Here is a 16,187-nt window from a genome sequence, read left to right on the forward strand (position 1 = left end):
AGCTACCATTGCGTCCTTCCGGTTTGCTCTCGGTTGTTGAGCCAAAAGCATAGCCTAGCCTCTTGCACTTCCTTTTATCTTCCCCTCATGTGACGCTTCAAGCGTCGTTCCATCACGCTTTGACATTGCCCTGTCCCGCAACCCATGCCATAATACACGGATGTACGGCACAGTGGCGCAAAGTTCTATATCCTCATTCCACGTTGTGATCTCTCTCTGAAGCTCCACTCCTCAGTCCTCGAGCTCACTGTGCTGCGTTTGGTATCGTGCTGCCCCTCCAGCTCCATTCTGCCAGGTCGCCCTTATAGTTTGGAAACCCCTTCGGTTCCTTCCAATCAAGAGACAACGGCATTATTCAGTTTCCCGGCCAGTCCTGCTGCGCTGTCCTTTATCGTCCCGGTCGAACCTTTTGTCGATGTTGCACCGGTAACGGCTGATGTCTGAGCGAGGAGAGATTGATGTTCATCGCTGTTGACTTCGAGAAAGTGGTATACGACGATCATGAGGACTGCGGCGAAGCCGAGGAAGAGCGCGAGCGTGTAGAGGGAGCCATCGGATATCATTGTCGCTGGTTTGAGATTGAGAGGATCGCTCGGTGCGGCTTGTTGTCAATGGGTTTCAGGCGCTTCTGATGTATTTGTGGTAGGTATCTCGAACACACGAAGGCTCAATCGGAGTGGTGGCGCGGTGTTGCGATATTTGATGCTGTTGTTGGACTTCGGAGCTCAGTTAGATAGCTGGCCAGATGGGGGTGACCTGTAATGGGTAATGGGCTTGGCGCGAGCTTCCACCTTACACGACGCGTCTCGCCTTCTGACACAGCTCAACTCAAACTCCTCGAAATACTCTCGGCTGGTTCTGCGCTTTCAGCTTAACCATGAGTTCGACAATCCTCGCTCTGCCGCCGGAGCTTCTCGAGCATGTTCTGCGGTATTTGCCCGTGATGGACCTGGTGCAGGTTTTCAATGTCTGCAAAGAATGGAGAGACGTAGTTTTGAACAGCCTGCATCTCAAAACTACGCTTTTCCTTGTTCCTGAAGCATTGAGGCGTTGTCTGCTCTGGAAACGCCGCACTTTCTCACCCCCCGCTCGAGACTTCTGATGGCTGTTCTTTCTCCGAGAGTGTCACGCTCCGCCTAACGCCAGCAACATCACTAGATCGGTCGCCAAAAGTCGCTCAACGGTCTGGAAGACATAGAAGAGGTAGATTTCATGAGTCTCGGCTTCACGTTTGCACTATCAACGAAATTTCCTTTGAAGATTTAATTCCGCAAAGCCGCCTCCCGGACATCGAAAGTATGGGAAACTCCAATGAGCATATTTACTTCAATAGCAATTTTCGAGCTCTTGTGGAGTCATCGAGAGTGTCTTACTGGCGCAAGATGTATGTAACTCAGCCTCCATCAAGATCCGTCCTGGTATCTGGGACTTTTCGCACACCTGCCGACAAGCCGACCAGACGTCAGCGAGCCCCTCCTCATCAGATCGAACATCACGCGGTCGAGGAAATCACGCACGAGCCAGGAGTCACCGTGGGACATATAGTCGACAAGATACAAGAGCTTGAGAGGCAGTTCGGGGCCACATTCTCGTGTGACCCAGACTTACTAGTGCCAGGCCCCGTTTTTCTCACAGAAGACAACATCTCTGAGATAGAAGCAATGCGTGGTGACTCAGACGAAGACACGGAGTGGAGTGACTCCGATGCATCAACAGAATCTGATCTGGAATCGCCTTTGGATTCCGATGAATGAACTGAGATACCCGGCCAAACAATGCCGTGGCGCGTCACATCATGGATGGTCTTGAAAACGAAGAGCGCGCCAATGCCGTCTTCAATGGACTTTGGCTAATGACATGTCCATTGTTGAAAGACACACCCAGGAGCCAGCGCTGCAAGTGTAATGTGCCAGACGTGCCCACTGTACACACAATGTCTTTGCAGGACGCTGTCCATTGGTGACTACAGAATGTCGATCCTTCGCCATTGATTCCAGGTGCGGAGTCGGCTCTTTTCTCTCACAGAACGTGCCTGCTCGGTTCCGGTTCGTTGCAGCGAAGACGGAATCTCTTCCAGACCAACAAGTTCAGCCATGAGTCGCAACCACTCGGCATGGCTGGACTATACGCCCTCGGCCAAGAAACATTGAGCAGCGAAGCTTGTGGCGTTTGCTTCCTCGATGCAGGCCGCGGCCTGACCAATTGTTCGCATAGGCCATGTTTCCTCCCCCGGCAACGAGGCCTAACATTCCGATGCGCACGTGGAATCGAATGCAAATTCGCTACCATAGGGCGGCGCGTCCGATGAGGCGCTGGCTAGATCATAAATGTGGCTTTTGAGTTTCCGTGGCGCAAAGAGTCACAGCACTGGACGTCCGCCACTTCACCTTTTGGGATTCTGCACGGGTTCTACGTGACGGTCTAGTAGCCGTTGAAAAGCACGTTGTCCGCCTTGGGAGGTTTGTGTCTGCCAGCCAATTTCTACAGCATCACACAGCTGACCATGTTCAAGACATTGAGCCTCCTCCTGTGTGCTTCGGCTGCATGCGCCAAGCCCACGATTCTCAAGAGGCAAGATGTTGCTGGCGAGGTGGTTCCGGACAAGTACATTGTGCAGCTCGCACCGAATGCTGTGCTCGATGACAAGCTCATCCAGAAGCTCAAGGACGAGTCCGGAATCAAGGTCAACAAAACGACATCTTTCAACTTGGATGGCTTGAAGGGGTTCACCGTCAAGGCCAACGACAGTGCCATCGACTCTCTTGCCGAATACAGCAGCCTGATCTCTGTCGAACCCGTGACCGTCATTCGAGCAGCGATCATTCCACGACAGGCTACCGCAGGGACGCTTGTTGCAAAAGATGGCACTTGGGGCCTTGATCGCATATCCCACAGAAGTTGGACATACACGAGTCGAGATTTCCCGGAGAACAAGACGGAATATATCTACAAGTCTGTTGCGGGTGTGAATACGGTCACTTATGTCGTGGACACTGTAAGAGAATCTTCAAACCAACGTCTTGTTTCGGTGAACTGATCGCCAGCAGGGCATTTATACTGCCCACAGCGATTTTGGCGGCAGAGCTTCGTACGGAGCCAACTTCATCACAAATGAGGGACCTGAAGACAAGAACGGCCATGGTGAGTTGTCGATCGCTTGGGAAGCGTCTCAATTGGGGTCTTATCTGACTCGTGCAGGAACACACGTTGCAGGCACAATCGGCGGCACTAAATTCGGCGTCGCAAGGAGAGGGAAACTCGTCTCTGTCAAGGTCCTGAATGTCAATGGTACTGGTGACCTTTCAGGAATCATCTCGGCTCTCGACTGGATCAACAAGGACGTCGCGGCTAATAAAGCCAGTCGTCGTGGCTCGGTTGTCAACATGAGCATCGGAGCCAGTTTCAGTCAAACTCTCAATGATGCTACGAACGCCCTTGCCAACGCTGGTATACTCGTAGTTGTTGCCGCTGGCAACAGTGCCGTGGATGCAAGCACACAGTCTCCGGCTTCCGCGACTGGAGCGTGTACGATTGGATCCATGTCATATTACAACGTAAGTCGATGGGCACATTTCGAAAAACATTGACTATGTGGCTGACTGTCTTGTGCTCTGATCAGTCGGCGAACACCTACTCCAACTTCGGGCCAAAAGTGGCTTTACACGCACCAGGCTTCCGCGTGCGATCAGCGGGCATCGCAGGTCCTAATGCCGTGGCTGAATTGTCCGGCACCAGCATGGCATCTCCACACGTTGCTGGAGTTGGAGCATACTTGATGAGTGTCAGCACTTCGTACACGGGAAGCAATTTGTGCAAGAGGATGCAGCAGTTTGCTACGCGGAATCAGCTCAAGAAGGACGACGGCACAGCATTGGGAAACAACACACCGAATTTGATTGTTTGGAACACGGCTACAAAGCCACGATGAAACGACAGAATTGATGGTATCAGGACGCTATGACTTAAGATGAATGTAGACTACGACAGCAACGAATGCAGCAACGAGTTTTACAGCGAGTTCAAAGAGTCATGGCACTTCACACGCAGCGAGTCCAGCTCCCGCGGGCGGCGGCAGCACGACGTGGAAGCCCTCAGCGACAATAGAGCAGCTCGCTGCATGCGGTTTGAAGTTGCCGGACCGATTGGGGCCGCAACATTGGAAGTGTCCGATTCACAGTACATCCTTAAGCGCATATTGCGGCGCATCTGAATCGCCTCTATTCCAACTCGAGCCCTGCGAGGTAGCAACAACTGTCGCGCTCTCTTTATCAAAGCCAATTCCCAATGCTTGCGGCGTTCCCGGCTCACTCTCGTCTTGCCCTTCCGGCGTTGTGATCCAGTGCAGGACAGCGCAAGCGATCAGAGCTGCGATCACGCGTCAGCGCTGTGAGACTGGATCTAGATGTGAAAGAGTGTCTCACCGTCAATCTTGCAGGTCATGCAGCATAACCAAGCTGGCTCCCCGTTGAACATAGTCAGGGAGATCTTGACGGCCAGCGTCGACAGCATAGTGATGCCAGTACCAATTGATGTTCGCATGACGACTCGTCGCAGCGGTAGGAGTAAGCCCTGGCCGCCAAAGTGGACCATGAGCAACGGGAAGAGGAAGCGAAGCGTCAAGTAAAGCTCGAAGGCTGGTCAGCAAGTCGGACTCTGTAACGGCAGTCGCTCTGATACTCACATATGACAAGACTTCCACTACCAATAGCGGCACCAGTGCGTACATCTGAATGCCAATGATGCACACCTTCGCGTCGTTTACAAATGCGATCGAGCTGCAGTGGTGTAAGTTCATGCCGCAAAACAATCTGAGTGTGTACACTTACTATTTGATCGCAAAGCTTGTGACGATGAGATATGGCACGAAAAGCGCAACACAGCTGAGGATATACTCCAGTGTCTTATATCTTGGGTTGACTGGCCATGAAATAATGTATGCGCGCTCGATGAGAAATAGAAAGCCGGCCATCTTGCTCACCACGTATAGTGTGAGACCTGTTGAAGCCTATCAGCGGTTGCCTTCTACGATCAAAACGAAATTCCAAGCTCACATAATAATATCGTCGATTCACACAAGCTGTGATTCTCTGCTCGAATATGCAGCACCACTGTGAGCACAAATACGAAGAGGAAAGAAGTCACGTATGTCCGCCCGGGCAGTCAGCCATGTTACAACGGAAATTGTGGGCAGGCAAACAGACATACCAGTAGCAGACAACATGATGCGACAGTGAATGCTTTATGCTTCGCTTGTTGCAATCGCTGCCAGAAAAATACTGCGATGAGTGGCAAAGACGCCATCGAGGTTACGAGCGAAACAACCTCGCCCTCCAGCAGAAACTGGCTCTTGACGGCATTGCTGTCGCTCACGACCGCTCGGATGGCCACCATTTTGTTCCAGTTATGATCTTCTTCACACCTGCATTAGTTGACTCAAGGCTGAGAAGAACATAAGACCAAGCGTTGTATGCATTGTGAAGAGTATCGGTGCTTAGAGCACGCGATATTAGGTAGAAATCCGGCGACATGTTCCAACTTGCACATCGTCGATTAGCAAAGCAATCAGTAGCCGAAGAAGAGCCTTGCGGAGGGTTGTGCCTGGCATTGCGAGGAGGCGCGGAACGAGCGTGGGTCGGTGGTCTCTTTCTGGCTAATGTGCCAGGGCATAATCGCAGACGCCCTGCGTTGTGATTTGAACAGAGCTCTGTAGAGTTTTCGCCCGGGCCATATCACATTCAACTGACATGGATCAGTCTGTCGGCATGATTTCACAACATCTGGGGTGTACAGGCATTGCGGTATGATCTGCCGAGACCCACTGTTGACTAGAGTGTATCCTGGCGACACATCCAGGTGAAGAGGGCAGTGGTCTGCAGGCTGCGGGCATTCCTTGCACAGAAAGGAAAGGGCCTTACATTGGATAGCCGTTCATCCGACTGCAGCCATATGATCTGAAGCAGGACAACAAGTAGCTAAAGCAAATGTCGCAGTCCAGAATGCCACACCAAGCAAGACACTGTCGTGCCAAGGTTGACATGTCAATTTCGACCCAATCCGGAAGTTCCGATCTCTCATTTGTCGAGGCTCCTCCGTCATCCCGGGAGGTGTTCGCAGCTTGACTATACAGTACAGTAGTCTTAGGTATCGATACTGAGTACTTCGAAACTGGCGACGTAGGCCCTAAGGAATACTCGTGGAACCCTAAAAGAGTTCCTGGGCATTGTAGAACTACATCCCAACCGATGCTAGGGGTTTCGTTTCGAGGACAGTGCGTCTGGCGATGGCATCGTAGACAAGCTCCATTTCCCCGGACGGAGCGTGGAGAGGACAGCAATTATGCCGTGGGGCGCTCTTGCGTCTCCGGTATAAAGTGGAAGCGTACTGGCACTGCTTCTCCTTTCTCCGTTTGGTAGAACTGCTGCTGGCCGCGCTTCGTCGATCCTGTTGGTTGCCAGTCCCGAGCGCGCTCGAGTCGGTCAGTCGTTATTACCAGGCACGCGCTGCTGCGTTCAGCTGGGCCTTCGTATGGCACTCGTCAGAATACGAGTGTCCATTTATGGGCTCTGCGGCGGCCTGCAGGCGTTCGTTTTTACCACCCCTCGGGAAATGGCTCGGCGATATCCAGTGCAAGCGGCTCTACTTTGGTCAATGTTCTTCAGCATGCTAGATCGGGTTGCCGCATGAGTAAGGAAATGTTCTCGAGCAGATGAAGTGGCCCTGTGGAAGAAGTGGAGTAGTTGGCAGCAGCACAAGTTGCACAACGCGTCACAACGCGTGGCTACTCTTACAGGTACCGAGGGGCCGAAACGCTCGCTCTCCAATGACAAACCCTGTCCAAAAATACTCCACCGTCCGCCGAGAGCTCCGGCTGTGAAGTCTGCACTTCTTCACGGCAAGTGATAAGATGTCGACAACCATGATGAAGAGGGGAAGATCGGAAACACTCCTTGGGTAAACCGCCAGCGCTCCGATTTCGCGCATTGGCTCCTCTACCCGGTTCAACGACACCCAATGGCCAACGGCAAGCTCTGGGATCAGTCTGCTTCGCAGTCGATCCTCGGATACTGGGGTCCTCCAACCAGTCATGTCAAGTAAGGCAGTTGCACAGCAATATTTTTGAGTAACGAGTACCAGAACTGACCTTTCGATGCTATCAGCTTCTGTGAAGAGGTGCATATTTCTTGGCTTCATATGCGCCAAGACAGCCGCTGACTGAGATGTTCTTTTCCAGGACTACATATGGACCTACTTTGTTGCCGAATTCATCAATACAGTGACTAGCTTCGCCTACAGTATGCTACACAAGAACTTGGTTCGGCCGAAAGCTCACTATCTCTTGCAGTTGCATATGGCATCCATGGCATTCGTCGATCGAAACGCCATGATATTGGCCTCCTCTCGATTACCAATTCTTCCTACTTTGCTCTCATTGGTGTTGGAGTCTTCAGTGGACTTTATCATACGACGCTGAAGTACCATACTCAAATGTGTATGTTCACTCTGCAATTTCTCGATGCTTAGACTGACCAAACCGTAGCCGATGAATTGTCAATGCATGTAGGTCGTGTTGCATGCCCTTCAATTGGGAGCACTCATTATAGGATTGTAGCTGTGATTCAAATTTGATGCTAATGCCAAGATGCCCAGGTCGCCATCGCTACAGTCCTGTTACAAGTCTACACTTTCGAAGAGCCACTCGCCATCCAGCGCCGAAACACAGCTATTATCCTCGGCATCATCATCCCATTCGTGATCTACCACTGCCTGACAGATGAGTTTATCCTCCATGTTGTCCTCTTCTTCGGCATGTCCATCACAGTTGCAAGAAGAATCCGGCACATCATCCGCATGCGAATCAAAGAACAAGCCCAGAGAGCAAAGTTACGTTCGCTTGTAACCTTCGCGACATCAATCTCGTTATTCGCCTTCTTTATCTGGACTATCGACAATCTTTTCTGTCCTACGTTGACAAAGTGGAAACACCAAGTGGGTTGGCCGTTGGCTATATTGCTTGAGGGTATGTAATCCGTACAGCTGAATGCTGAAGCTTGACTGACTTGTTCCAGGTCATGGATATTGGCATATACTGACCTCGATGGGCTCGTATACCTTCATGGCGCTTGTTGAATTTCTTACCAGCCCAGAAGGGAGTCCTGACTTTGGCTTCGCTTGGCCGGCGAAAGCTACGTTGCAAGATCTGGCGCTCACGAAAAATGCCAAACCAGATTCGAAGAACATCTAGATCGAAATGATTGAGAATGGAGAGATGGGAATGACTCTTGGATAGACGTAGAATTTAGAAAGACGGCAGAAAGCCCACGAGGTGATTTATCAACCCAGATTGGCCTACAGTCTGCTTGAAATGATGCATACCTGCGGGTTTGGAGCTCGTTGCTGGCGGAAGCTATGCCTCAAATATCGTCAGATGGAGCGCAGAGCCTGGATGCTGGGCATCCCAAGGTGCGACATCATTGTGCGCAACAGCTGAATGCATGTTTCGATGTACAGTTCCACATGCTGTGGGCGCTGCGTAATTAGTGCAGACCGTGCTGAGCTCTCATTGCTACAGAATCGGCCGCGATCGTCTTCTTCGGGTCCTTGGCGAGGATGTTCCGTCACTGTGAACGTGCCCAGGCATACCAGCGAAACTTTGCAGAGCCTCGTATGGAATAGGCATGTTAGTCAAGTGGTCGAAGGCCGTCGAACGCAGGTACGAGACTTGTCGAGCTGTGACTGCTTGCGTGGCAGTGCGTGCATCTTGAAAACTGAGCTCAGTAGGGCATGATTCGGCGCTTTTGCAGCCGGACTGGGCAGCCATTTCCAGTCATTGCTCTCAACGGATCCTTCATGGCTTGCGTGAGGAGCGATAGTGTGGATAGAGCATCGCAGACTGCTCTTGGTACATTTCGTGTCTGATGGTGGGTGTTGGCTGGTCGGCGAAACACAGCACTGTCCCTTTAGGTCATTGACCAGGCTCAAGTACCATCTTCCAGCCAATTCATGCCTGTATCGCTCTGAATCATGGGCCCGTAGAAATTCCTGTGTGGAAGGTGAAGAGCAAAGGATGGAAATGAAGAATCGACGCGTGGAAGTCGTGTCGAGAGCAGGTCTTGGCAGATTGGGATGCCGAAGTCTCTTTCGGCGACACCAGCTCCTCGCGACACAACCTCATCTCCATCATCAACTGCATTGCAAATTCCCCATGTCCCTCGACCACTAGGCGCCATGTCTTATCGGGAATGCCGTTCAGTGCCGGTCATGTCAGCGCGGCTGCCAAGGCATATGCAATCGGCAACCTTGAACGCCATGTTTGGAACTCGCTCGAGCATCATTTCAGCCTCGCTACAAAACGACGGCTAGGTATGGCAAGCATGCAAAACTCTCAGCCAAATCGCTAACATATAATAGGTCTAGCGGTCAGCGGTGGCGTCGATTCGATGGCACTGGCCAGCATCTGCAGCAGTTACAAGAAGCAATATCGGCATCACAATTTCACTGGTTTCATCGTCGATCACGGCGTGCGGCCAGAGAGCAGTGACGAGGCCTTTAAGGTCGCCGAAGAACTGCAACGCCTCGGCATAGATCCGGAGATCCTGAAGCTTGACTGGACTGCCCACGGAGACCCAAGAAAGTTGAAGAATTTTGAGACTCTTGCACGCCGCTTGCGATACCAAGCGCTGGGGAAAGCGTGCTCCCTACAGAGGATTTCGACGCTCCAGGTCGCTCATCATGCCGATGATCTTGCAGAAACAGTGCTATCCAGGATCATCGCTCAATATCTGGGCGAAGGTCTTCAAGGCATCAGAGAGATCACGCCCATCCCTGAGTGTCAAGGCATCTGGGGTGTCGATGGCAGTGGTGCTAGACGGGATCTTAACACGACAGAGGATGATGCATCTCTCTCTACGCGTAACGGTCAATTGCCTGCGTCCAAGCACATGCTCATCGAGAATGGTGGTGTGTACATCACCCGCCCTCTCCTATCATTCGCCAAGGAGCAATTGGTATCAGTGTGTCAAAAAAACAACGTGAGATGGTTCGAAGACAGCACGAATGCCGACAAAACTTTGACAGTGCGAAACACCATTCGGCACCTACACCGCAGCGGCTCTCTGCCAAAAGCTCTCCGGCGTGAGAGCCTATCTGACCTGGCTCATTCCGTACACGACCGACACAGGATGTTCGAAGCACGAGCGAAGGAGATCTACTACAGCATGGCTATCAAGCTGGATCTCAAGACTGCCAGAGCCAACTTTTCGCTGCCACAACAATACGAATTCGGGTTTACGGTAGACGGCGAGCCATATCATGTCAAGGCCCTGCTGGCTCGAAAGCTACTCAGCCTCGTATCTCCCAAGCAAGACATCTCATTGCAGGACTTGGATCCCGCGATGAAAGTACTTTTTGAGACCCCAGAAGCCTCAAGATCTGATGCCCAGCTTCAAGGCACTATGATTGTGAAGTGTCCGCAGCGGACGTCAAGAAAGGGTGCCGATAACAGCCAATTCACACTCTCTCGACAAAACCCCGAACGCGACATACGGGCGAAAGCTATGTCATTCAGCGAGCTTGTGTTGGATCCTTCTCACAGTAAGATTCCTTGGACCAACTTCCTCCTTTGGGACAACAGATACTGGGTTCGAATTGGCCGACATCACTCAGACCCCCTCTCATCTACACCTTCTGAACATCTCCGTTTCTCTGTTGGTTTCCTTCATCACACCGACATACGCGACCTCCGTATGTCCTGCTCGAATTCCGCCTCCCGCCGGGCACTTGATGCCATTTTGTATAGTATAGGCGAGGCGAAATGGTCGCAGCCCCTCATAACTATGACAATCGATGATGGAAAAAGTTCTACTATCGAAGTCAATCAGTCGAAAACCATTGTGGGCTTGCCAGCGTTGGGATGGTCACCTGTGGGGAAGGCGAAGGAATTGGGAATAGTATGGGACATACGGTACAAGAAGATCGAGTTCGGTGGCGGGGATGGACATGTCCTGGAAGCTGTATCCGATCCCAAAGACAGGACCCAGCGAAAGTCATTGGTGCAGCCTGCTTCGAAGAAGATCGAGCAGAGAGCGAAGCAGAAAGCAGGAAAGAATGATCGCGCGCGGCTACCGATTGGAAAGTCGGGCAGGCTATCATAAGAATATGCGGCTTTCGAAATACAGTCACCAAAGTGCATTTGGATTCGTCCCTCGACTTTCGCCCTATCGACACTCACGCCCAACATACGATTCCGCGCACGCCTGCATTAGCACCTACACGATCTCCACCCATGCCTCCGACTTCCCATCGTGCAATGGAGCGCAAACTGGGTCGTCCAACAGCTCACCATGCATGACGCCATGCAAATATGCGCCTCTAATGAGGCTGTAGCGAGATTTGCCTCTCTCGTCATACGATCCTGGAGAAGGCCGCAGGATCAAAGGAACGCGAGAACCTGGCACAAGCCATAATGTGTCGTTTGGGAGTAGGGCATCTGTACCGAGTCCTAGGTGTCCTGTGTTGGTGAGGAACAAGCGGAGTAGCACACGATGAGAAAAACATAGCTCAAAATCATGGTGAGCAGTCGAATGTATACCGATTCCAGGAAGTGATGCGTCATGACTGTGCCTTGGATTGATGTATGCATGCATCTGGCTGATCGGTGCTTTCAGAAAACTGTCGGTTTTCGAGCTTTTAGCGCACATTGCCTTGAGAGAGTCGCGAACATGGGGGCTGGAGTCACCATGCAAAGCGCATAAAGCTTCGAAAAGGGTGGTCGTTCGCAGTGCTGAACCTGTGCCCTGAGGAGTGTCTCTAGAAGCTCTTTGGCTATCGCTTGGACCCTGGTTCCTTCTGGCTAGTGCAACAATCCACTCCCTGAATGAAGTACTAAGTCGCCATTTCCCGTTGTCTGCGGGACACTTTCCCTCCCTATCAGTATCCACTATAAGAGTGCGCCAGAGAGTCTCAAAGACATCGGATTCATCAGAAGATTTCATGGCCGCGGCGCGCTCTTGAAGCTCTTCTAGCAATGCAAGCCAGCCAGGAAACTGCAGCGGTTTAGCATTCTCCACTTCTTTCTTCGTTTCGCCAGTCTTGCTAATGGTTGCAATTTGGCTGCCTTTCAAGATCAAAGTCTTGCCATCATCAGCAAAGTACGGTTGCACGATTGGTAGGTCACCAGCTGCTGCATATCTCTGGTAGCTCGTAATACCTAGGCCTATTCCACCGGAACAACTCCAATCTGGTACCCACGATGGCAGATCCTGGTGTTGAGGCGCACGCCGACATTCAACTTGATGCAGAATATGCAATCTCTCGTCGTCCACCGAGTCCGTGAGCAATTCTCGTGCGATCGCTGTGTATGTCTGCTGAGTTGATATCTGATAATTCGCTGTTGCAGATATGCGGAAGTTTTCTCTGGCAATGGATAACAAGCTGTAGATCTTGTCTCTCGGATCACTACTATCAAAATCGCGAGCTCGGATGAGGTAGGGCAAAAACGAATGGGTCTTGTAGAGACCTCTCGCAGCACTTGCTAATTTCGCCGGACTCCCGTGGGACAAAGACACGGCAGTTTGGTCATGGTCAAAAGGATATACTGTCGGATCGCTGAAATGTCTGCCGAGGTCTCCAGTGATGAGGAGGTCGGAAACGAAAGTGAGCTGAGTCCAGCTTAATGTCTGAGGCCCACATAGAATCAACAAGCGTGCTTCATCTGACTCAAAGGCTGACAAACTATGGCCATCCACTGGGCTCAAAGCTGATGACTTGCTTTCGGAGTGAGGTTGTGAGTTGGCCACAGTCAAGATCACCTCCTGGACTACCCAAGCTCTGGAAAACCACGATCTTCGGAAAAATAGAGCAAGCGATTTCCAATGATCAAGACTCGAACAGCCAGGCAAAAGCGCCTGAGCAAGCTGGCCGTCCAAATTCTGAGGATGCAACAATCGTGCCTGTTCACGTGAAAGCTTGCACAAGGCGTTGATCAAAGGTATGGCCTTATCAGACGCTTCATCGCTTTCTCCTAACCATGCCACCGTGCGCTCAGCCTGCTGGAAAATTCTTCCCATCTGCTCGACCTGTTTCTTTTTCTCTTCTAGATTGCTCTGATCGATACATAGATCATCGGCCCATAAGTATTCGACCGGCGGTTGTAACGATACGATATGCGTCAGTGCGGAATACAAATTCTGCAGCACAAGCATGCGGTGACCCTGCCACCCTGCCTGGTTCTCATAGACCTGGCAGATTATTGTATGCCATACATCCTTGGAAAATTCGACGGGTTGCCTTTGCCTCAAAGGCGACCTCCAGGCGTAGGACAATGCAGTGTAGGATGGAGGTATCGAATTCGCATCGATCGCGTGAAACCGAAAAATGACACCACTAGGTGTACGTACAACCTGGAGTAGTCGAAAAGCCTGAGGGCTAAGAAGTCGAACGCTTTCCGCTTCATAAACAGCTCGTCGATCTTCGAGGTTGATGGCGCCAGTTGTCGTGGGGATATTCACGCCACATGAATGCTCGCTGTACTGCTCATCGGCCATGATCAGTAGCTAACGCCCATCGATAGGTTCAAGTTGTAGACTGCCGTCGGTTTGTTCGTGTCAAATGAAGGAAAGCTTGAGAGTAGTGAGAATGCTGAACGGGAACCTAGCTGCAGGCAAGGATGCCACTGGATGTGCGAGATCGAGAATGACAAATGAGCTGCATATAGTACGTGGCGAAGCTGCCGAGCTCGTTCTGCGTGTCAGTGTGCTGCAAAGATCAATGCATAATCGGCAACAGCCGCACGACACATAGGCCCTCGTTAAGTCTGCTGATCTTCACCATACTTTGGTCTCTGTGCCCCGCCTTCCAGAGCATGAAAATCGTGCTGGTAATGAGCTGCTTGTTCAACATTCGAAGTATGTCGCCCAATTTGAGGTTCGAGTTCGTTCCAGGCTTTTTCGAGCATGATGGCCATCCAACTGGTCCAGAAGGGGGTTTCCGAGCAGTCCGTGAGGTCCCGAACGTACCACCTCACCATTTGACATTTATGACTAAGCAGTATCCAGACGACACTCCCCGCTCTCGGCATTCTGCAACAAGATTATCCTGATCAGACTTCCACTGTTGGCGATCAAGATCCGCAGTGGCAACGCCTTGAGAAGCATCTTGCAGTACTCAACGCGGGACCCAAAGACTGCCCACACAAAGTCTTCTTCGTCACCCGCCATGGCGAAGGTGTCCACAACGTAAAAGAACGTGAAGTCGGCCGCCACGAATGGGAAGCGCACTGGGCTCGCCTGCCAGGAGATGAGAAGACGACATGGCTTGACGCACGCTTAACTTCTAAGGGCAAACAGCAGGCTCAAGACTTGCGGTCCTTTTGGCTCCACGCTTCTCAAGTTGACAAGGTCCCGCTTCCACAGACAATCTACTCCAGCCCTTTGATAAGAGCTCTGCAAACAACAAGCCTGGCATTCCAGGACATCCCAGAACTGAAATTCAAGCCCATTATCAAAGAGTCCCTTCGCGAGATAACGGGTGTTCACACCTGCGACAAAAGAAGCTCAAAATCCAGTATCGAGGCTGAATTTCCAGAGTATCAAGTCGAATCTGAAATGACCGAAGAAGACACCCGCTGGAAAGTTGACAGGAGAGAAACGCTGACAGAACGTGTCGAGGTAATAAATGACTTCCTGGCGAAAGTTTTCAGCGAGGATCCCAGTACGTTTGTGTCTTTGACGACACACTCGGGTGCAATTCGCGCATTGTATCAGGCGATCGGACACCCTGACGTATGGGTTGCGGCGGGTGCTGTTGTACCAATTGTGATTAGGGAAAATTCGTGAGAGATAATGTGCTTCGATCAGCGATTAAGTCTGAGTTCCTCCGCTCGCAAAGCAGCACAGATCAGATCGTGAAGCAGGCACATACTCCCTAGCGTCTCCTCACTTTAGCATCCTTCTTCGGTGGTGGCCTCTTGGCATCGTCCGGCTTGGGCGTGGGCGTGAAACCCGGATACAGTATTGGCAGGAAGCGCTCCGCTCCATCCATCAGTCTTTCCATGCTGTGCACCTGCGTTGATATATCATCAACGTTTTTGCGTAGCTCAGCAATGTCTTCGTTAAGCGAAGCAATCTCGTGATCAAACTTGTCGATTTCCTGCTGTTGACGCTCCAACTCTTTATCGCTCTACCTGATCATTTTCCAATTTTCTTCCGTCTGTCGTTCTGTGGCCTCGGATCTTCGCTCTAGATCATCCAACCTTTGATCTCGAGATTTTAACATTAGTTCTAGATCATCCAACCTTTGGTCTTGAGATTGGGAGCTTCGTTCTAGATCATGCAACCTTTGATCACGGGATTGAGAGTTTCGCACGAGACTTTTAATCCTTTGGTCTAAGGATTGGAGCCTCTCGTTGACAATTTTGAAGTCTTGATCTAGGGGCTGAGAGTCCAGTTTGACGCTTTTGAGCTCTTGATCTTGTTGGCTCCGTTCCTCCTCTTGCACCTTTGCATATTGCTCAAGCGCCTTTCTGTATTCAACCGTGACGCGAGTCATTTCTTGCCAGTGTTCGTGTCTTGCTTCGGAAGCTTCTGGTATAGGTTTCGCCGACAGCTCTTGGAGCCGAGCAGCTGATGTTGACATCTGCTCTAGGTGATAGCTTGCAGAGTCATTGGCCATTTTTGCGGGATTAAGTCAGTGGAACAAATTGATGTATCGCCGGAGGAGGAGAAGAAAGGAGTTGAACTCCAGATCCTTCTTATGTTCCTTATCTTTCGTGTGAAGTCTTGGTTCCACTAGGAGTTTCGCAAAGTATGGTAGCCGAAAAACTTAAGTAGCTCCAGATTGGGGGATATCCGGGGGCCTCATCGACGCTTTTGGTCACCGTCTTGTGTCTCAACTTGGAAATTCCACGTCGTCCCTATACCGCGGCTGTATACTGATAGCAGTCTTGCAAGCGGCGAAAAGGTCTTGCCGTATTCGAGCGTGGTCTTCATGGAGACCCGTGGGCGCTGCACCTCTTCACCTCAGTACTCAGCTGCAAGCAGGTATCCATGGCTCATCAGCATCCAGGGCAGCGCCGAAGGTGTCCTCCAGCAGCAAGCACATATCCCCTATCTCCTGCCTCTCTCATCCTTCCTTGCGAATTTCCTTGCGCCCTCAAGGGTCGATTCTAAGCCCCGTTTCAACGATTTGCCTTC

At 51.3% G+C, this 16,187-nt stretch overlaps 8 protein-coding genes across 8 annotated transcripts; 4 read left to right on the plus strand and 4 right to left on the minus strand.

Annotated features, from left to right (window-relative positions):
• Positions 1 to 335: 335 nt before the first annotated feature.
• On the minus strand, positions 336 to 563 carry RHO25_007855 (uncharacterized protein; the record flags this gene model as incomplete). Its single annotated transcript, XM_065602991.1, has 1 exon — positions 336 to 563. One exon carries the CDS (start codon positions 561 to 563, stop codon positions 336 to 338), a length of 228 nt encoding a protein of 75 aa, XP_065459063.1.
• Positions 564 to 2,503: 1,940 nt separating this feature from the next.
• Positions 2,504 to 3,928, plus strand: RHO25_007856 (uncharacterized protein; the record flags this gene model as incomplete). The annotated part of the gene is made up of 4 exons (XM_023600025.1): positions 2,504 to 2,995; positions 3,048 to 3,141; positions 3,199 to 3,554; positions 3,620 to 3,928. 4 exons carry the CDS (start codon positions 2,504 to 2,506, stop codon positions 3,926 to 3,928), a joined length of 1,251 nt encoding a protein of 416 aa, XP_023449207.1.
• A 243-nt stretch (positions 3,929 to 4,171) lies between these two features.
• On the minus strand, positions 4,172 to 5,391 carry RHO25_007857 (uncharacterized protein; the record flags this gene model as incomplete). The annotated part of the gene is made up of 6 exons (XM_065602992.1): positions 4,172 to 4,365; positions 4,422 to 4,626; positions 4,682 to 4,775; positions 4,827 to 4,995; positions 5,052 to 5,108; positions 5,202 to 5,391. The coding sequence occupies 6 exons, from the start codon at positions 5,389 to 5,391 to the stop codon at positions 4,172 to 4,174; spliced, it is 909 nt and encodes a 302-aa protein (XP_065459064.1).
• A 1,620-nt stretch (positions 5,392 to 7,011) lies between these two features.
• RHO25_007858 (uncharacterized protein) lies at positions 7,012 to 8,242 on the plus strand (the record flags this gene model as incomplete). Its single annotated transcript, XM_023600027.2, has 7 exons — positions 7,012 to 7,091; positions 7,158 to 7,170; positions 7,232 to 7,292; positions 7,343 to 7,489; positions 7,538 to 7,557; positions 7,648 to 8,017; positions 8,067 to 8,242. 7 exons carry the CDS (start codon positions 7,012 to 7,014, stop codon positions 8,240 to 8,242), a joined length of 867 nt encoding a protein of 288 aa, XP_023449213.1.
• Positions 8,243 to 9,239: 997 nt separating this feature from the next.
• Positions 9,240 to 11,150, plus strand: RHO25_007859 (uncharacterized protein; the record flags this gene model as incomplete). The annotated part of the gene is made up of 2 exons (XM_023600028.2): positions 9,240 to 9,360; positions 9,409 to 11,150. 2 exons carry the CDS (start codon positions 9,240 to 9,242, stop codon positions 11,148 to 11,150), a joined length of 1,863 nt encoding a protein of 620 aa, XP_023449214.1.
• Positions 11,151 to 11,264: 114 nt separating this feature from the next.
• Positions 11,265 to 13,541, minus strand: RHO25_007860 (uncharacterized protein; the record flags this gene model as incomplete). Its single annotated transcript, XM_065602993.1, has 1 exon — positions 11,265 to 13,541. One exon carries the CDS (start codon positions 13,539 to 13,541, stop codon positions 11,265 to 11,267), a length of 2,277 nt encoding a protein of 758 aa, XP_065459065.1.
• A 362-nt stretch (positions 13,542 to 13,903) lies between these two features.
• Positions 13,904 to 14,831, plus strand: RHO25_007861 (uncharacterized protein; the record flags this gene model as incomplete). Its single annotated transcript, XM_023600029.1, has 2 exons — positions 13,904 to 13,990; positions 14,052 to 14,831. The coding sequence occupies 2 exons, from the start codon at positions 13,904 to 13,906 to the stop codon at positions 14,829 to 14,831; spliced, it is 867 nt and encodes a 288-aa protein (XP_023449211.1).
• Positions 14,832 to 14,919: 88 nt separating this feature from the next.
• RHO25_007862 (uncharacterized protein) lies at positions 14,920 to 15,666 on the minus strand (the record flags this gene model as incomplete). The annotated part of the gene is made up of 2 exons (XM_065602994.1): positions 14,920 to 15,174; positions 15,361 to 15,666. 2 exons carry the CDS (start codon positions 15,664 to 15,666, stop codon positions 14,920 to 14,922), a joined length of 561 nt encoding a protein of 186 aa, XP_065459066.1.
• Positions 15,667 to 16,187: the final 521 nt, after the last annotated feature.

This window comes from Cercospora beticola, chromosome 5 (genome assembly GCF_033473495.1).
Source record: "Cercospora beticola chromosome 5, complete sequence".
In the NCBI taxonomy this organism is placed as follows: Eukaryota; Fungi; Ascomycota; class Dothideomycetes; order Mycosphaerellales; family Mycosphaerellaceae; genus Cercospora; species Cercospora beticola.